The sequence below is a fragment of the Lynx canadensis genome, chromosome D1 (genome assembly GCF_007474595.2).
Source record: "Lynx canadensis isolate LIC74 chromosome D1, mLynCan4.pri.v2, whole genome shotgun sequence".
Taxonomy (NCBI): Eukaryota; Metazoa; Chordata; class Mammalia; order Carnivora; family Felidae; genus Lynx; species Lynx canadensis.
Window position 1 is genome coordinate 61435738 of NC_044312.2, and position 21698 is coordinate 61457435.

General features: G+C 40.0%; 3 protein-coding genes across 3 annotated transcripts; all 3 read right to left on the reverse strand.

The window, feature by feature from the left end:
* Positions 1-6024: 6024 nt before the first annotated feature.
* Positions 6025-6963, reverse strand: LOC115526272 (olfactory receptor 51V1-like). The gene has a single exon (XM_030333727.1). It carries the CDS (start codon positions 6961-6963, stop codon positions 6025-6027), a length of 939 nt encoding a protein of 312 aa, XP_030189587.1.
* Positions 6964-8996: 2033 nt separating this feature from the next.
* On the reverse strand, positions 8997-9924 carry LOC115526274 (olfactory receptor 51G2-like). Its single transcript, XM_030333728.1, is given in 3 exon segments — positions 8997-9091; positions 9094-9291; positions 9294-9924. Coding segments are annotated over 3 exon segments (924 nt in total).
* A 9382-nt stretch (positions 9925-19306) lies between these two features.
* LOC115526275 (olfactory receptor 51G2-like) lies at positions 19307-20268 on the reverse strand. The gene is given in 2 exon segments (XM_030333729.1): positions 19307-19441; positions 19444-20268. Coding segments are annotated over 2 exon segments (960 nt in total).
* Positions 20269-21698: the final 1430 nt, after the last annotated feature.

Here is a 21698-nt window from a genome sequence, read left to right on the forward strand (position 1 = left end):
CGATCATCCTTTGGTGTTTAAAAAGAAGTGACCTGCGGTAAGAATATATGTAGACTCCCAGAAATGTGTGAAAGACTAACTGGTCAGGAGGTTGGACAGAGAAGCAATGAAACACTGGACAAAAGCGTTCTGTAGAAGAGACATACAGCTGACCCAAAGCAGAGGACACCCGCGTAAAGGTGTTTGTGTTTACAGTTAATATCCACCAGAGAGCTTCAAGCATGGAAGGAGCTTGAAACAACCAGTTAGACAGAATGGTGTGGCCAGAAGTCATCCTCTGTCATCGGTCACCCTCAGTGTTGGAACAAGTGTGAAACGTATGCAGTAGACATGAGGGTAGAGATGGAAGTTGTGCATGAATCCAACTGTGTGGGTCCCCACACACCAGGGCTACTGTACTCATCGTTGCTGCTGAATGTGCAGCCTTCCAGAAAGAGAGCTGATGTGGACACCAACCAGCCGCTTAGTGTCAGGTTAATTACAATGGACCTCTTTTGCCCTGAAAGAGTCAGCAATTCATCATGATTGGAGTTGATTGTATTCAGTCAGTTACTTTATGGAATTGCCTTCTCTGTTTTTAGGACCTCAGCAAACAAAAGTAACTGAAGGTTTACAAAGCAATTGATCCTCCCAGATAGGATCTCATCCAACTTTGTAGCCTGGAGGTGCAGCTCTGGGCTAGTGGTCATGGCACCTGTGAGTCTTCTTACATATCACATGACCCAGAAGCTGTAGGCCTACAAGCGATGGAACAGCCTTGGAAGGTGCTGCTGAATTGCTAGTTAGGAGGTGATACCAGCGGAGATTGGGTGGCTTCCTCCAGGAGACGGCAAATGCCCTAAATCAGTGGATGGAGGTCTGCAGTGCCCCCAGATCAGGTAGGATTTTTTTTTTGCTTTTGAACGAAACGTTCTTTTCTTGCCTCAAAATATCCTTTTCTTTGCTCCGAATATGCGGTCACATAAGAGGCAGAATCAGGCACTTGTGAAGTTACATTTTATTAATTTCAAAAATGGTTTCATTCTTAGCCATATCTTGATATGCTAAATATACTAATGATCTCAAAAGTCATACTTTTAGGCTTAATTATTAAATCTACCTTGTAAAACTTCTAAATAACTATTTCTAAAGTTATTTTTATTGTTTTGGTTTCATCTATTTTGATCAGCATTTGTTCCTTCTCTAACTTTTAACGTCTTGAAATCTGGTATTGTATTTTTATTTCTTCTTTTAAAACAAGTTTAGGTACTTAAGACCATAATTCTGACGGGGAAAAATATATCTAATTGAAAGCCATATATATTCATATGTAAATTTCAGTTTCATGAAACACATTAATTGATCTTTGCTTTTCCAAATATATGAGGAAGCAGACTCCAAGCTCTGACCTGTCAACACAGAGCCCGATTCAGAGCTCAACCTATGAACTGGGAGATCATGACCTGAGCCAAAGTCAGATGCTTAACGGACTGAGCCACCCAGGCACCCCGGGAATTTTATTTTTTAATAGATATGTAGAGAAAAGAAAACATACCTGGTTTGGGCACTAATCTAAGAAAAATTTACTCCTTAGTTTCAGCATGTTTCTGTGGAAAAATAATGAACTCTATAATGGAGAAACAGGTGTGATATTCATAACTCTTTGCTTAAGAACTAATAGTCCTTTGAGACTTAATTTCTTATCTAAATTGGGAATGATAAACCATATCTATTTGGGGCCATATTTAAGCAAGATAATGAATCTAAAACACTTAGCAAAGTGAGCTACTGCATCTTAGGCACTTAGCACAATGCAACTTTGTTTTTTCTAACCCTCCCCTGTATTCTAGCAAGCTGTGTTTCTTTGTCCTTGGGGCTTGGTAACCTCATAGCAGTCAGTTAAGTCAAGGCATGTGGTTCAGATTCTGTGTCTCCCCCACTCTCTGTTCTTCTATTGCTTGCACTCTGTCTCTCTCTTTCAAAAAAATAAATAAAAACTTAAAACTTTCAGAAAAAAAGGGGTGCCTGGGTGGCCTGTAGGCCAAGCATCAGACTTTGGTTCAGGTCATGATCTTGCAGTTCGTGAGTTCAAGTCCTGCATCGGGTTCTGTGCTGACAGCTCAGGGCCTGGAGCCTGCCTCGGATTCTGTGTGTGTGTCTCTCTCTGGCCCTCTTCTGCTCACACTTTGTCTCTCTCTCTCTCTCTCTCTGTCAAAAATAAACATAAAAAAAAAGAAGGCAGGGCAGTAGTGGACTTTGTAAAAGGACAAATGATGACCCTACTATGGAAAGAGATCTTTGCCAGGGTATTTGGAAGAACCTCAGATAGAAGCTTGCCTTTGCGAACTATGCACAATTTGGCCTTGACCACAAAGCATCTCAGAGGCTTTTATTTGTTGGTTGAGGTGATGATCCCAGTTACTGTGTTCATTCAGAGCAGAGCAAAAGGAAAAGGTTCCTTTGCTATTGACACTTAATTCCAAGGTATTTTCCAAATTCAATTTAATGTAACATTAATAATGTAGTGATTTTGTCCATTTTTTAAAAATATTGTTTATTTATTTATTGTTGAGGGAGATAGTACAAGTAGGGGAGGGGCAGAGAGAGAGAGAGAGAGAGAGAGAGAGAGAATTCCAAGCCGGTCCTGCACTGTCAGTGTACAACCTGATGCAGGGCTTGAACCCACAACTGTGAGATCATGACCTGAGCCAAAATCAGGAGTCCGATGCTTAACCTACTGAGACACCTAGGCGCCCCTGATTTTGCCCATTTTATTCACATTGCTCTATCCCAGTGTTTTTACTGTGTCTGGTAGTAAGAGGTGAATAAATATTGAATGAGAGTTATTAATTTGCATAATATAAAATGAATTAGTTTCTCCTTTCTTTGGAGATCTTGCAGTAAAGGTCATGTAGGACAATTTTACATCTGAAGAAAGACATAGCACAAGTTCAATTTTAATGAAATTCAGGATGAGTTCTTACCATTGCTATTGGAGAATTAATAGAATTTGTTCAGTGGTAGGTATCTTTATTTACAATCAGATTGTTAATCTTTTAGGACATTGGCTTTTTGAATTATTGATTCTATAGCACAGTATATATAGACATACTTCCTCTTCCAGATTTTCTTCTTATATTTTATTGTTTGGCCTTTTGGATTAAAATTGAAAATAAATCTGCAGTCTAATTTTTGTATATGGTGTGATGTTGGCATTAAGATACACTTAAGAGTATTTTTTCTCCATACAAATATCCAGTTTACTCAACAACATATGTTAAAAATAGAGAGCATTATTCTCTATTGCACTGTGTGGCACTTTGATATATCTAGACAGTTGTCCATTCTAGATTTTGTGTTTATCACATTGGCCGTTTTCAGAATCTTTGCATCAATACCACCTTGACAAAATGGATACGGACTTTTGCGTGAAGCACAGTGAAGCCTAGTAGGAGTACAGAGGTTGGCTTTAGTCATTTGAGGACCTGGAGGTATATTACAGAGTAAGGGAATAACTATGTACAAAACAAATGTCCTCATACTGAAAACACAGAACACTTGCTTCAGTTAAAAATCTCCTAAGGACATGACATAATTTATATTAGCGTGTCTGTTCTTCTTAGTTGCTACAACTCATCAGGGGTCTTTATTGGCATCCTCTGTTAAACCTCTGTTTGAGAAGTTCAGAGAAGATAGAATTTACACCTAGGACTAAGTCTTTCTTTATGGGGAGTCATGGAACATTCTGGCTAACATGATTGTCTTCAATTTGCTTATATTACTGTTGTAAAGTTAATTGCATTTCAAAGGGATTTTTGGAGATATGATAATGTTCTACAACCCTTTGAACACTGACCAGAGTTATAGATTGACCTGGTAAGTGGCTGGCTTAGAGGAAGAAATCAGATGAATAAATTTAGGGCAAGAACATTCCAGTTCTAGAAGGTTAAAGCATCGTGGAACCTGCTTGGGATTCTCTATATCCCTCTCAAAAACAAATAAGTAAACTTAACAAAAAACAAAACACTTTTCCATTTGGATTCATTGACATCATACTTCCTTAATCCTTTTATTCCTTCCTTTTTGGGCTATTTTTGGGGATTCAACTGCACCCTGTTTTAATGTTCAGGGTTTTTATTTAGCATACTTATATTATTTCCTTTACTTACTCAAGTTGTCTGCTCTCATAATCTCAAACACCATGTTTATGACCATGATTTGCAAATTCAGTATCCAGCTCTACTCTTCTCATCTGAACCTGATACCTATATCAAACCCCAGGCTGGATATCGCTCCTTAAATGTACCTTGGGCAGATCACATACGTAAAAAAGAATATTTCTAACACAAATGCCATTCACCTACACCTTCCTTATAACAGAACATTGCTATAGGATCTCTGTAGTTTCTCATTCCAAAAACCTCAACGTGATTGCCACTTCCATTTCTCTTATCCCTGACAATCACCAACCTTATGACCCCACCCATTAAACACATTTTATATACACTCACTTCTTGCAACTCCTGGAACTGACCCTTGCTCAGTCACTACTCTATCCTTTTATTGAGACTCTTTTATCTTGTCTTCTGCTGTCAAGTCTTGGCCTTCTCATTATTCGGTACAGGACTGATGTTCTTAACATAAATGATTGATGATTTCACCATTCTAATTGCAATACATTTGTAGTCACATGTTGCCCTAAGGATTAAAACTAAATTACAATCTCATCTTTTCTAACCTCGTATCTGTCTGCTATTCAGTTTTTACAGCTGAATCTCTTAGTCATTTATTCACCTGTTTTTCGTACAGTCCAGTGTACTCACAATTTTGTTTTTCTCTTTGTTTTGCCTGAAAATTCTTTTTCTTATATTCCTCAGGTTATTTATCATCAATCTTCAAGCCTCAATTACATATTACTTCCTCAGGGGAGTCATTACTCAAGTCCCTGTATTAGATTACCATCCCCTGTCAGGCTGCCTGTGCACTCTTCATTTCTGAATAGCATTTCTCAGGATGTTAATGTCAAAGTTTGCTTAATAATTTTTGTCTGTGTCACCTGTTAAACTGAAGGCGAAGTACTGATTTTGCTCCCGACTGTTTTCCTGTACCTGAGCAGTGTCGTGTCTAGCATTATGTATGTGACAATTGGGAGTACTTACTAAACTCAGTATTTTCAATGGATATTTATCAAAGTTCCAGAGATATCTCAAATGCAGTGTGTTCAACATAGCTTCCACCATCTTATCACATAAATAATATTCTTTCTTTGTCACCATCTCATTGAACAACACACCACTGACTTGACTTCACAAACCAGAAACTTGAGTATCAACTGTGAAACCACTCTGGTCGCCAAGCCATAAACAATTATTAGGTATGCTCATAGATCCTAAATATTCTCATACCCCTTATCATATTTCAGTTCTCACAGGCACCATCAGTTCTTACTTGTGCTTTTGCTATAGTTTCTAAACTGTTCTCTTACAGATTTATAAAGAATTTAAAATGCCATGAAGAAATGCTAATGATAGAATGGTACAAAACAATGTAAAATGAAAAGTTTATATGCACTAAGGTCATGTCTTCATGGCATGGACAGACTCTAAGAAATAAACATTTGGAATAGAGGGATTATATATCTTTTAATTCCAAAATTCTTTAATGGGCTTGCAGTAAGTCACTAATGGGGAAAAAATAATAAAAGTGGGGGAAGGCTCAGCATCATAATTTTAGATGTTCCTCAGGTCACCTCTAGGAATGAAGAAAGTCCAATTTCATTGTGTCCTGTATTTTGATATAATGACCAATTGACAGAATAAACTAAACAATAGTCACGATTCCAAAATTTTAGGTAGACACGTGTCTAAATGGGTGGACATGTGTCTAATACATTAGAAAGCCTCTTGAGTTCTTTAATAATCAGGTATCGTAAAAGACCATGAAGTTATGACATTATTATTCAACTTGTAAGTTGTTGCACACATGGGAAGTAGCATTACTCTTCTGATCTTAAAACATTCTTGCGGATCAAACCCAAGGGTTTTACTACATTTTCAGGGAACACCACTTCTTCATCCTGCTTCGGATCTGCTGGGTCTTTACACTGTAGATGATTGGATTCATCAGGGGTGGAAAGAGAATATAGATATTGCCCATGAGGACATGGACCGAAGGGGAGAGATGCTTTCCAAAGCGGTGCACCATGGTGAGGCCAATGATGGGGATGTAAAAGACCAGGACAGCACAGATGTGGGACACACAGGTCTGCAAGGACTTGAGCCTCTCCTTGTGGGATGCAATTGCCAGCACTGTGTGCAAGATGAAAACGTAGGAGATGAGAATAAGCACAGCGTCTAACAACAAGGTACAGATCACCAGAGCCAGGGCATAGAGGCTGTTGAAGCGGATGTCAGAGCAGGCGAGCCGGAGCAGGTCCTGGTGCAGGCAGAAAGAGTGGGAGAGGATGTGAGGGCGGCAGTAATGGAAGAACTTCAGGCGAATGATGACAGGGAGAATGGACAAAGCTGCCCTCATCAAAATGGCCACCATGAAGTGAATTACTCTACTGTTAGTCAGGAGGGATGTATATCTCAGAGGATTGCAGGTTGCAGTGAAGCGATCAAAGGCCATGGCAAGAAGGACCCCAGACTCTATGGAGGACAGACCATGGATAAAGTAAGTTTGGGCAATGCAAGCATCTCGACTAACTTCTTGGTTGAGCCCCCACAGGACCCCCAGCACCGTGTGCACTGTGGACAGCCCCATGCACAGGTCAGTGAGGGCCAGCATGGCCAGGAAGTGGAACATGGGCTGGTGCAGGCTGGGCTCTGTCCGGATCACATGCAGCACCACGCAGTTTCCCAGAAAAACCAAGGCATAGATGGAGGAGAAGGGAATGGAAAACCAGGGATAGTAGTGGTCCAGGCCAGGGAACCCCGTGAGAATGAATATTGAGGTATTGATAATGGAAGCAGAAGCAGGCATGATATTTGAAGGTAATGTTCAAGATGAGATCAATATTTACTGACAGTTTTGTCAAAGTGTCTGCTGTGTGGGAGCAGTTGAGTCTAACACAGGTCCTGACACTGTAGCACAGGTCAAGCTAACGTAGACGCCAGGGAAGCCCCCTCTCCAGGAGGAGCTACAGCACAGGACGGTCTCACAGGGAAGCTCCTTGGTGTCAGGTCTCAGGTTATGGGAGCAAATCAATGTCCTGACCGTTGTGGGCAAATCAGATCATGCCCTTCATTTGCTTTTAGTCCCTCTGAGCTGCTTGCAGGACACACAGCAGGTGACAGTGGCAAAGCCATTGAGAGCGTAGGGCTGCTCCTGCTCTGCTGTCCCGAGGAAGCCTCTGCACGATGTCCTGTGGCCAGTGCTTGTGGCACAAGGAGTCAGAAGGTTCCGGTTTATGAGGAAGGAATGAGAGGGTTGTGTGGACCAGGTGGACCCAGGCTCCTGGGAGGCACTCTTCCCTCTTGGTGGCTGATGCAAGTGGAAGATTCCACCTGGTCACTGCAGGCTAGTGGCTCCCTGGGATTGAGAGGACTGGGTAAATGGCAGAATTTTCCAGATCTTTGTCAGGGAGAGAGATTCACTGGGTTGACTGAAAATTCAATACCTACTCTGAAGGAGATGGAACGAGGTAAACAGTCAGGGAGAAAGGGTGTATCAGTATACCAATAAATAAATGTGGCAGCTTAAGAGTTAGATAACCTTACCATTCTTGAAATTTCTATAGAGATGAGAAAAACAGCAAAATCTTAAAATTCCCTGAAAGCAAAATTAAGAAGTCCTCGTAGGTTTGATTCTCACATATCTGGAATTAGATTCATTGCCTGTGAACTTTTCACCCTTGCAAGTGATACAGGCTGGCTTTGTCAGCGGACTCAGAGAGTGGGTCCCACAGTACCAGCCAAAAGGGTCGTTGGCTTTGCACAGGATAGAAATCAAATGTGAGCTGGTAGGAAGTGAGAGCAGTTTATTGAAGACAGAGAGAGTGCAGATACAGACAGAACTTTTGGGAGAATCAAAAAGGAAAAGAAAGTGAGTCTCCTTTTTGCTTCGGGTGTGGGTTTTTATTGAGGGCCGTGCTTTGGTGCACGTGTCTTCTCAGGCATCCGGAGTGCTTAGGGGTTCTCCATAAGTCATTTATGCCCTGGAGCCAGGCGTCTTGGTGAGTCAGTGTTCTTGGAAAACGTTCATGACAACCCACCTGGTCACCCCTTCGATGTCATCTATTGTGCTGGAAGCCTCCAAAGAAATCATTAACTCCTCCTTTACAAGGAGGATCTACATTATCTGTTTCATAAAGTGTGTGTAAAGTTGGGGTATAGGTCCTAGCAAGAACAGAAGCAGGAAAGGTAGCAAAAAAGCAATTTTTGTGGAGTCCTTTTGGTTTGCCTGTTTCACAAATGTAGCCCCCCCCCAATCATTCATTTATTCAGCAAATACTAACCAAGTACCTAATGTATAGGAAAGGGCTACCTTCAGGAAAAGGGATGCAGTCGTTAGCAAGAGAGAATGAATGCCTTTCGTCGTGGGGATTATTTTTAGTGGGGATTTTCCAGAATGCTTCTAATATAACTGAATTCCAAATATACCCATCACTCTATTTGTCAAAAATTCTTTCTCCTAAACTCTGAGGCAAAGCCCTCATGTGCATTTTTATGCATTTGTAAAGTTCCTAAGTTGTTCTTTCAAACGTTTTCTATTTAAATTGGTAGTCCCCTTCATGAGTCTTAAATATCATGAATTTTCCTCGAAAACAGTGGCTGTATCTTAAGTTTCATTTGTATTTCCAAGGTCAACAATAGTGTATTTTACAGAGTAGGTGCTCAGTGAATTTTTGTTTTATTAGAAATAAGTAAAGGAGAATGTGGTTATTTTTTTCCCATGCGTGAGAACTTCATAAAAAGACGCTGCTGTCTCCTTGTTACATTCTTCTCCTCACAATGGTATTTTATATTAAATGGCTCATTACACAACAACTATGACTTTCTCTGTCTACCAAAGATTTAATGAGCCTGAGGGTCTCTAATGCCAGCCCCACCCAGCCAGAAGAGGCTTAGCATCCTCAGCCGGATCTGCTTGGTCTTAATGGTGTAGACATTGACACCGGAGGTGTGAGAAAGTGAAGACAGGAGAGCAGCACACGGCTGGAAGGGGAAGCCCCCTTCCCAAATCTGTGGATCATGGACAGGCCAATCATAGGCGTGTAGAAGAGCAACACAGCACAGACGTGGGCGACACAAGTGTTGAGGGCTTTGAGGCGCTCAACATTGGAAGCAATGGATAGCATTGTTTGGAGATCAGCCCATAGTAGAGCACAATGAGCACCACAAAGAGACCATAGGCACTGTTGATGTGGGTGTCCGCACAGGCCAGCTTCATGACATCTGGGTGTAGGCAGTAAGAGGGGGAAAGCAGGTGATTCTGGCAGTAAGGCAGCTCCTTCAGCATGATGGGGGCTGGGACGTGGAGCCCGATGCTGTGCACCACACTGGCCAGGCCCAAGCTGGCAATGTGGGAGCTGGTGAGCATGGTGCTGTAACGCAGGGGGTTGCTAATGGCCACAAAACGGTCAAAGGCCATCGTCAGCAGCACAGAGGACTCCATGAGGGAGAAAGTGTGGATGAAGAAGAGCTGGGCCAGGCACATATCCACCGCCACCTGTCTGAGACCCAGCATGTAGAAGGGGAGCATGGTGGAGGGGAGCGTGGAGGCAGACAGGCCCAGGTCAGTCGCTGCCAGCATCGACAGAAAGTAGTACATGGGCTGGTGCAGAGTGGGCTCTGACTTCACCACCCACAGGATCAGGCTGTTCCCTGCCAGAGAGGCCACATACATGGCACACAGAGGGATGGAGAGCCAGCTGTGCACAGCCTCAAGGCCTGGGAGCCCTGCTAGGAGGAAGGAACTACCAGTGTGGTTGGAGTCTGACATGGTGACCCAGCAGGCAGAGTCCCAGGCAGAAATGCCACCACAGGCCCTGAAATCAGAGGAGTTGCTGGGTCAGAACCTCCACCATGAACCGAGACCTTGCAGTGACTCCCCAGAGTGTTTCCCTGTCAACCCTGGCCTTGTGATTTCTGAGGTCTTTCCCCCAATTCCTAGATAAGGGCCCTTAAGCAAAGGTGAGTTTGAATTATAAAAGGAAATCTTATAATCATGGTGAGCCTGCCTGGGGAACCACACAGCAAAATTTACCACAAAAATCAGAGTTTGAAACATGGATCTAGAAAGGGTCTGAGACAATATTGGTCTCAACTCTTCACTATACACATCCTGGGATGTGAACTCTAGATCCCTATATAGTTAGTGTGTCTGATCTGGGAGCAGAGTACAGGCCCCTCACTTCCTGTCAAGTTCTCCTTCACACTGTCTTTAAATAGGTACTTCAGGGTGGTGAATATCCCAATCTTGCAGACTGACCTCTTGTTTTAAAATTAAAACAATTCAAAATAATTCCCTTTCACATGTTAGCCCACCTGTGTGAGCACACAAATACAACTTTATCACCCACATGGTTTAAAATGTCAAGCTATGGCAAAAATTCTAGATATTTTTCCAAATATGAGTCATTCTCCAATTGACCTGTGTCTGGGGAACATTAAATAGTATGATCTCTAACTCATAGAAAATTAAAACTACCTTGAAGCGTTTCTGTAATTTTTTTAGCATTATATTGATGAGCATATAGAAATCAGAAAAAGATATTTATGTGTGGAGGAATCAGAATTTAGATCCACTGATAAAGTGATTTCTGGAAAAATACAATAATGGAGGACTACATTTTCTGTCTTTGCTGTGTTCACTCCCATGTGCTTTAAGCTCCTGTTTCATTCACTGCCAGTTGGGCTCCCTCCTATTCCATCCATCATGAGTTCCATTTTCTGAGAAAGCACTCAAAGAACTGTCTGAAAGCTTTCGCCTTTCCTCCTAATCATAAACAAGGAGGGAGATTTCTGGAGTATCCCAGGAGTACAGAACTGAAGAATAATAGCCAACAAGGACAACTTAATTTTTAGGAATCTTAATCATACATTCAGAGATTTGTTATGTTTGGTCTTTTTCCAATGATACTGATTTTTCATTTTATTGCCTTTTCTCTCGTGTATTTGAGAATAATCTAGTATTTGTTCCTCTTTCTAGGATTTCCACATAATAATGAATTCTGTCACTTTTTCTTCAGCAGGTAAAAATGTGCAACTGTAATTTATTGCTTCCATATTTCACCTAAAGTAATTTACAGAATGTTCTCTGATATTTGATTTTAAAGCATCTCAACCCTTAGAAGTTAGATCAGTTTTTGCAGATTAAGAAACTTAATCCTTAAGAATTCAAGTATATAACTTTACTCAAGTCCCATCAATTGTAAAGGATAATCTAGGACTGGAAAAAATTCTCTCTGACTCAGTATCTTTTACTCTGGATATTTTTGTTTGAATGTAAAGACAAATGCCAGCTATTAACAAACATATCAAGACATTCACAAACCTTGTCCTTACATCTAAGGAAATAAAAAATTCCCATGAATTTCTGTGCTTAAAAATTTCTTATTAGGTGGCCATTTTTCTGGTTTTCCTCTTAAAAATTTCCTATATGATGGCTTTTCTGGTTTTCTTCTTCTAGTTTACTTTATTTCCTCCAGATTAAATGCCCTCATTTTCATTCAGTAATTAAACCATCTAAGGAACTGTTCTAGACACAGATATTAATAAGATCCCAATAATAAGGGAAGCATGAATCAATATTTCAAGTATGTGAAGAAAATAAAACAGTGTGGAAAGAGAAGGGCATATGATTTTCAATAGTGAGTTTAGGTGAAAGCTCTCTGAAGAAGGGAAAATTGTAGACAGGGCAAAACAGAAAGAGGGAGCAAAACTGTACCTGTCCGGTGAGTGAGTTCTGATTGGCAGGGAATGTATGAAGGTACATCACTAGAAACCTGAAGTTGTTAGCACACAAGTTAGCTATGAGATAGGTATTTGTTAAAGCTGGAATTGTGATAGAAATAGGAGAAGTTAAGATAATAGAGATAACCTTCCAGAACCAACACGATTACTTAAGAAAACTACATTTCACTTGACTGGGAGTGGGGAGGTATTTTCTTCTGTGCTTCAGCACATACGCCTAGTGGCTCTGACAGTGTGGACTCTGGGCTGGTGGCATCAGCAGCACAGGACAGCTTGTAATAAATACAAATCATTAGGTTCCACCCCCAACCTACATGCTCATCAGGATATGTCCAGTTGAAGTCCAGCATTTGGGGTTTTAACAAACTCTCCAGGTGATTCTGATGCAACCCAAAGCCTGAGAATCACTGAGGCACATCGTTAGTTATAGTATTTTTTTTGTAAGCAGATGAGTGCTGTCGGAAAAGCAAGGAAACGGGAGAGAAGCAGAGGTTATGAATTAACAGAAAAGGGACATTCTTAGACAAAGAAAGAAACCTTGTTCCCCAGTGCTAAGAAAATCTCCAGTCTGCTAAATTCTGCTGCTGTTGGAAGCTGAACAGGCTGTTTTAGCTCTCTATATACAGATGTATGAATTCCTAGTCAGTTACTGACAGAGGAGTGAGCATGTAATAAGACAGAGAGATTTTTGAGGACACTGGGAAGAATTGTGTGTTCAAATTAAGTGTTTGAATGCCACGTATGAATTCTTCATCCTGTGTTCATGCTGCACTGTTTCTTTAAAATTAGAAAACAATCTTTAAGATTGTTTTTTAACAGACTGAGAGTTCTCTCCCTTAACCCATAGATTTCAAATGTGGAGATAGAAACAAAATGAATGGACATAGCGCAAGCATAGTCATAACTTCTGGACGTTATTTCACTTAGCATTTGAGAAAATGGACTTATTAGAAAAGGCCCAGAGGTGCTCATATATGTGGAACATATTATTTTTGTATATTGCATTAAGCTGACTGTGCAGAAGAGGAAGAGTTTGGTGAATTCGTGTGTGTGTGTGTGTGTGTGTGTGTGTGTGTGTGTGTGTTGTGTGTGTGATAGTTTTTCTTAATTTTTAAGAAATACTTGTGGAATGAAAGGATTTTGTGATAAGAAACAGAAAAATATAGGTGAAAAGGCAGGGCAACTGGTTTCTGGTCCTGGCTTCAGCACGAAACACTAGAAAACAAAAACCAAACAAACTTGAGCAAACTTAGACTTAAGCAACAGCTATTTATCCAAAAGTAAGAACGCACTACGAGAGGGGTGCTAGGGTGGCTTGTCCGTTAAGCGTCTGACTCTTGATTTTGCCTCAAGTCATGATCTCACAGTTCATGAGATCAAGCCCTGTGTGGGGCTGTGTGATGACAGTACAGAGCCTGCTTGGGATTCTCTCTCTCCCTCTCTCTCTCTCTACCCCTCCCCTGCTCCTGCACACATGCTGTCTCTCAAAATAAGTAAATAAACTTGGGGGAAAAAAAAGACTGTGCTGTGACCTCCTTTACAGAAACTGTTCCTTTTGGCTTGCCAGCAGATTTTCAATCAGGTATCAGCCTGCAGCATCATGGAATAAAGTGGGGAACTATGGAATAAAGTGGTGGTTCCTAACACCAATGTGTTTTCTTCTGGAGTCACATTTGGATCCAGATGAATATTAAGTGTTAACAGCCAATATTCTGCAATGCCATTAATAAGAAATAAGAGAATAGATGTACACAAAGGATTCTCCTCTCATACCATATATCTACACTTACATATACAATGCTGATTTCACTTTTCCTATTGTCTAAATAATGGAATAGGGTGAATTGTACCAATTCTCACAGCATACCAATCTCATAGGTTTCTCTGATGATAAACTAAGACTGGGTGGATGAGTTCCTAGTATTCTGTACAGCACTTAGAAAATAAATAATCATTGTTAATATGTGTGTGTTCTTTAGTTTTTCCTACCTTTACTTACCATGCTCAGAATTCAAGGAGCTTTTCCAAATAGGATTCTTCAAAGATTTAGAAGTAATTGCAATTAACCTTGATCACTCTGGATTTGTCTGTTCACATCATCATTCTGTTACCTTCCATCATACAAATAGAAACAGACTGCCTTTTCAAACTGTCTTCACAAACGAGGAAATTTCCATTCCTTTCTGCTCCTCAAACTTTTCCTCATCTCAGCATGTCTCCCTTAAGGGGCATAGAATCCATCTGCCTAAAGTCTTAGGAAAACATAAATCAGGCTATATTTAAGGCATTGAAGATGTATGCTCGTTACCAGCTCATCTCCTAATTTTCAGCCGATCTCCTAATTTCCCATTTATTTGGTTTTATCTATTGTGACAGCACATTTGAGGAAACTTATCCAGTAGCTCCCAGATGGTACCCAAAGATAAAGAATATTTTTTTCTCCATCTAAATCTTTAATACTGTACTTTTTCAGGGTCTTAAAACATATTAACTCTATTCTTAGATGAGCACTAATAAGGAACCTTGGCAAATGGCTATACCCCTTTCCTCCCAAGCCCCGTGTTCCTGGCTCACCCACAAGGAGGACATAAGAGCTGAAGACATTTCTCACCCTCCCCCAGGGTACGTTCCTGGATATTATCCCTTGATGAACACAGTGGGCAGCATGGGCTTTGGGGCGCAAATACCTTTAACCATGTCACTGCCAAAGAAGTTTTGCATTGCCTGTAAAGAAACTCCGTCGTGATTGGAAACTCTTTGGTCCTGTCCAAGTCTGTCTCAGTTTCTGACTCTACTTGTATTGTGATTAAAAAGTAATTAGCTGCTCGAGAGTGCAGGCTTCAACATCAGAAAGACCTGAATTGAACCTCTCAGTTTCCTTACCTGTGAAATTGAAATAGTGAAAGAAACTAATGTACAATGTTGTGAGGATTAAATCAGGTACTCCCTTAGAAAACTTACAACAATGTTTCTCAATACTCAAATAATTACCTATTATTTTATCATTATTTTTCCATAATAACATTGTGGGTATTTAATATGATAGTATATGCGAACCATCCACTATCATTCCTAAAAAAAACAAAACAAAAAACAAAACAAAACGCACATTAAGCACTTGATAAATGTGATGCTGATGTTGATGTACATACAAATACAACAAAGAAACTTTCTCTTGTTGGCACAGAAATAATAAGAGTTGAATGCAATGAAGGACTTTCTATCTTTGAGGAAAATAGAAATAAACAGAACAGAAACAGGTTTAGCCACAGCATTGAAAACCAAGGCAGACAATTCATACTTGCCCCAAAAAATGTTTTGTAAAATTCTTTGTTCATGATACAAGTGCAAAACAAAAAATTGCAGCTCGTTGTGAGCACATTTGTCAAACCTTTGAGTATGAATGAAAGAAAATCGTGAGGCTCCCAAAGCTTTCAAACTCAACGTTATAGGTCATAAAGAAGAACTGGATGTTGAACATATTCCAACAAATAAACAACTGTAACTCTGGGCAAGATATATAAAATATGTCAGGCATTGTAAAACAGTGTAGAGCTGTGGTTCCTTGTGATAAAGGAAACAGGAAGTGAGCTAGATATCCATGCAGGTTCTCTGCCAGATGGTGCTTTATAAGCTCAGCCAAGGAAGTTGAATGCAAATTGAGGGCAGCTCTCTACCTACTGGAGGGAGAAGACCAAAGTGATTTTAGAGAGTGTGAGGGGTCAAAATTTGGGCACCTACTGGATATAAAGAAGTTGAAGAAGGAAGGAGTCCTAGAAATCTACTTAGGTATCCATTTGAGGTTTTCACCAAGTACTAAGCTGCAAATTCATGGGTCAAGATTCCAAAAAGCTTGGCAGAGAACATCTCTGAGACAGAGTGGGCTGTAAGTTGCATGGAAATTCTGGAGGTCATTCAGTATTGGGACAACTGGAGTTCCAAAAAGGGAGAGTGGACAGAGCTCTTTGAACGCCTTGGACATTGACATGAAATACTAGAAGGGCCATACCATAGGAATAGGAGTATATGGTATGGTTTCTGATTTCATGAAATTGATTCAATATCATGTGCTCCTTTGACATCTGAAACTGGGAGTGCATCTAAAAGCCTAACAATAGCTGCCCTGCTCTTCCCAGATATGCCCCACATCCAGTGGACAAGGGTCCCCTCCCAGCTCGTTCCCCTAACAATCAAACATGCTGCACTCCAACTAATGGCTTTCACTTGCCTGTAAACCCATGAAATTATTCAAACAAACCACTCACATTCTCCTTTGGGAATGAGAGGAGTAACCCCATCTTGCTGTTACTACCGAGCCTGCCTCTCATGGCCCTTTGTTTGTTTGCTTTGTCCCCAAGTGTAACCCAGGTGTGCCCCTTGCCTCATGTGCAGTTTCCTCCTTCCCCTAGTCTATGAGTATCTATGTCTAATAAACTGCTATCAATCTTATCTTTCCAGCATCAAGTACCATGCTTTCACCTATTTCCATAACCCTACAGTAGAAATCCCTTTCTCACCAACAAGGTGAATATCAGGAAATTAGGAGAGAATACTGTAACCAAAGAGTGAGGGCTAATTAGCATCAACCCTAATAAGGCATAAAGTCAAGATGCAAAAACATTAACATGATCCTGCCTGCCAGCTCAAATCAGATTCTCTTTATATAGGATAATGTGACCCATATTCTCAATAACATAGCATTTGCAATGCCTATGGGCACATTAAAAAAAGGCAAATAAAAAGCAGAAAGATAATCAGAATAAAGTAAAACAGCTAATAAGAGATTCAGGATGAACAGAGATTCTAGAATTGGGAGAAAAGAGCCTTAATAATTTTGAAACTAAATTTATGTATATGAGGGATGAAATGATGAAAAAAATAAATTATAGATAATGGTATCCAGATTTCTCACTGCCAGAAAAAGAAATTAATAAATAATAAATCATATTTTTAAAGTCATATAGGAAAAAAATCCTTGAAATTTACAATTCTAATCTAGTAAAGTTTTAGAGATAAATATTAAACATTTTCAGGCTGAAAGGAAATGATGACAGGTATAAATTTGCACATATGCTAAGGGATACAGAGTATTACATGTGGCAAATGCGAAGGGAAGTATATGCAAATTGTGGTATATCCACAGTGAAATATTATTCAGCAATAAAATGGAATAATATAAAAACAACTCAAATAGAACTTAATATACTTATGCGGAGAGGTAAAAGCCAGACTGCTAGCAAAAAAGCATATACTTTATGAATACATTGATGTAAAATTTTAGAAAGATGTACACTAATCTGTAATAACAAAATCATCTCAGCCTTTGACGGGTTGAGTGGAAAAATGTACCGGGGAAGAAGAACAACAGGAAACTTGGGAGTAGTGTGTATGTTCATTATCTTGAGTTTGGTGATGATTTCATGGGTGTGTATGTATATTAAATTTATCAAATTGTATACTGTAAATATGTGCAATTTCTTATATGTCAATTATTCCTCAATAAAGACATGCATGTGATATTAATAGATTTTGAGGAGGGTTACCCAACATAACAGAAAATGTGGTGGTATGCTAACAAAAGGCATCTTCAGGGGCGCCTGGGTGGGTCAGTTGGTTGAGCATTAGACTCTTGATTTCTGCTCAGGTCATGATCTCAGGGTCATGGGATTGAGCCCTGAGTTGGGCTCGCTGCTGTGCATGGGACCTACTTAATATTCTCTCTCTCTCTCTCTCTCTCTCTCTCTCTCTCTCCCTCTCTCTCTCTCTCCCCCCCACCCCCGCCTCCGCCACCCCTCTCTACCATTCACTCTCTCTCAAATTGAAAAAAAAAGTGTCTTCAGTACCTTGACAATAGAGCTATATGTGTGGGGTGGGAGCAGTAGAGTGGTAGCAGAAGAGGAAGAGCATTGGATGTTGCGATCAGAGTTACAAAATGAAGTAACAGATGCCAGAATCTGCCAAGTGTTCATTAGGCACTTCAACTTTTATTGTGTTTCTGGAATGCAGGATCTGTTGAGAGATGAAGTCAAATCACAAGGGCTTTGTATGTTGTGCTTATATATTTCATCTTTCCAGTCCCCACTTAAAATTCGTAAGTTCAAAGAAGTATCCTGAAATTTCCATCATTCAAATGGACCCATCCTTCTTGTGTCCTCACCGGAAGCTGTGCTGTCTGTTGTCAGAGCACCTGTGACTCACTGGGGAATTATATGCTTACAATTCAATTTTCCCTGAGGATTTAAACTTTTCACACTGAGCTAGAAATATTCTATTTTGTTTTCTTTATATTTTGAATAGGAAGTGGCCTAGTATAGATGAATAAATAATATTGAAATGAATGACTCTGTAGGAGAGAAATAAAATAGTATGTTTCTTTTCTTTTCATTTCAACATTATAAATAACTTTACAAGGTGTTCTGATCCTAAATACTAGCACTTAGGTAAAAGTCTTAGTTGACTTAGCACTGGTTATGTTTTTAACAGGGCAGTTCTATCAGAGAGGTTAGCTGAAGATTTAATCCAGAAAGAAAAAGACCATGATAAAGCGAACAAATCATTTTCTCTAGCTTTGACTTGTTTATGAAAGCCTAGTCAGTTCTTTTAAGAATCATCTTCCAGGAGGTCTACTTTGCTTATTTTTTCTAATATTCCCTGAAATATTGAGAAAAAAATTAAGTTCTACATGATACCTATCATTCAAAAATTATAGCATGCCATGGTAAGTTTATGAGAGCACAGAATATCTCTTGTATTTATTAGGAAGTGAGGAACAGCTTTTACTTCATTCAGAGAGCTGAAGAATATTGGAAGCTGTGTCCACCTTTCATGTATCATGGAGCTTAAAAAAAACCTGAACTGCCAAATAGTCACATTGTAATACATTTTATTATGGTAATTCAGGTATTTGTTTCTTTAAATGTATTTAAAAGTTCTGTAGTTCATTTGGTGTGTATTTTCCAGTGTAACCCACATCTAAAGTTATTACATAATTCATAAAAAAACATATTTTGATTTTAATATTTGCCAAATTTTCAGAAAATATACAAAGTAAAGCCCTCTTGAGCTAAAGTTTATAAACCTCTAGATTTTTAGTTGGAGGATATTTTAGATGTCTTTGAATTCCACTCTTCTAATCTGCTTGCTTTTTCATGTAAATGATACTCTTTCAAGTGGCTGACAGTTTCCTCTGTAATAATCTGAGTCTTTCACAGGCGGATATTGATTTTTGCAGAATGAGCAACATGTTTTTTCTCATTACATTGGTACTGTTTTAAATGGTATATATTTAAATACATAATATATTTCAGTCAGTTTTTTTTAATAATTAATCAACATTGGATGGAAGCTGTATACTCTGTTTCCTCTCAGAGATGTGTTCAGTCAGCAGGCTGATTATCAAAACCAGTATTTTATCTCTGTGATTCAGAGTTTTTTTCGGTGGACATCTTCAGAATGCATGCCCGAATCTCTTTGGTTTTAACACTGTAGACAATTGGGTTGAACATTAGAGGAACAAGAAAGTGTAGATAGGCGAGAAACATGTATATACCTGAGCTGGTAGCTTCTTTTTCCCTAAGTGATGGATCATCGACAGGCTGACCAGTGGGGTATAAAATAGTAATACAGCACAGCTGTGGGAAATGCAGGTGTTAAAGGCTTTGAGCCCCTCAGTGTTAGAAGAAATGCTCAATACTGTCCTCAAGATTAGCATGTAGGAGAGGAGAATGAGTACAGCATCCAAAGCCAGTGTGGAGAGCATGACAAAGAGCCCAAAGCCACTGTTCACAAGACTGCTAGAACTGGCTAGCCTTAAAACATCAGGATGAACACAATATGAATGAGACAGAGCATTCATAGGCTGAAATTGCCGTCTTCCAAGGATCAAGAACAGGGGCAGATGGAGAGCAGCACTACGTATCACAATGGCCAGCCCAGTGGCCCCAATGCGCTTGGTTGTGAGAATGGTGGCCTAGCATAAAAGCTCTCGAATAGCCACATGGTGGTCAAAAGCCATGGCCAAGAGCACAGATGATTCAATAACTGAGAAAGTATGGATGAAGAAGAGTTGTGTAAAGCAGGTTGCAGCTCCCACCTCTCTCTGGCCCAGGAGAAAGACAGCTGTCATTGAAGGCAGTGTAGAAGCTGAGAGGCCCAGGTCTGCCATTGAAAGCATGGACAGGAAGAGGTACCTAGGTGTGTGGAGGCTAGGGACAGGCTTGACAATGTACATTATGGTGATGTTGCTCAGCAAAGACACAACATAGATAGAGCAGATAGGAATAGCTGTCCAGCAATGAGAGGTCTCCAGTCCTGGGAGCTCCATCAGTATGAAGATGAAGCTGCTGACATTATTGTTGTTAAGAACTGCCATAACTTTGGGAAGAGCTTGCCCTGTAAAAATTATGGAGAAGGCAAAAAGTTATTCTTTCACAGCATTTTCCTAGCATCTCATCCCAAAATGCCCATGACCCATGCTTGCAGAGTAATATCACTCTCCTCCTCTTTTTACAGCTCTGAATCCCATTCCTTTAGAAGTTCCACTAGAGTACAATGCTGGCTCTTTTCTTGGCTGCCAAGAAGCCTAGTTTTCAGAGGCTTTTTGTGCCTTTCATAGACAGAAAATTCCTTCCTCATTTGAAGATAATGTCAAGTTTTGAAAAATGGAAAGGGAAACTCTGTGGTGAGAGTGCGCGGTACAGATGCATAAACTAGATTAGTTTTAATACCAGAAAATCGGGCTCTAAAGAAACCTAGGTAAGGATAATTGTATTTAATGGCTGCCTGGGAGTTAGAAAGTAAAGTGTAAGAATGTTAATACTGACTCTGAACTCCTGATGTCACCAGAAATATCTTTTTCTCTGAAAGGGATTCAAAAGTAATATATGTGACAAGAAGACAAGCCCAAGGGTTTGGGCTTGATGTGTATGTCTACTGGATTAAATCCCTTCTCAATTTTTGTTATCACTCTCTGAAAAAGTGTTTGGATAGCTGGTTCAGATGTATGAGACGAAGAAGATGAAGACTAGATAATATTTGCAGCTAAAAATACATGTATTCTCACTGGCATCACACATTTACTGAGCTCCTACTACTTCATTTAAATAATATAATGACAGGCAATCTATAACTTATGCCTTTGAAGGTCTAGTAATCCACTGGTCAACACAGAACACATCCATGAGGGCAATGACCATGGGACAGATAAAACATCCCCGCTGGGAATCTACATTATGCTCTCCACAACTCACCTTTTTCATTTTTTTTTAAACTTTATTCAGTTTTGAGAGACAGAGAGAGACAGAGCATGAGCAGGAAAGGGGCAGAGAGAGGGAGATGCAGAATCCGAAGCAGGCTCCAGGCTCCGAGCTGTCAGCACAGAGCCGGACGCGGGGCTTGAACTCACGAACTGTGATATCATGACAAGAGCCAAAGTTGGGCGCTCAACTGACTGAGCCATGCAGGCGCCCAACCACAACTCACCTTTTTAAAGAATGATCCTGGTACCTTCAAAGACAATTATTAAAGAAAGGAATACAGTGTGAAAACTGAGTACATAGAGTTCAAAAGAAACCTTGGTCACATATATGAAGTTCACACTGAATGATGATTTTCTTTGCTAATACCTTAGGAAAATTCTCTTAACAAGGGAATTTTCAACATGCTCTGGGCAGTCATGACCAGTAGGGGGCAGCCGTGACCAGTAGAACAATCTTCATTGTATTCCACTTTTTCATACGCTAATTATAATGTTGCCCATAAAGTCATGAAGAATACTTTCAACATACTAACCATTAGTCTAAG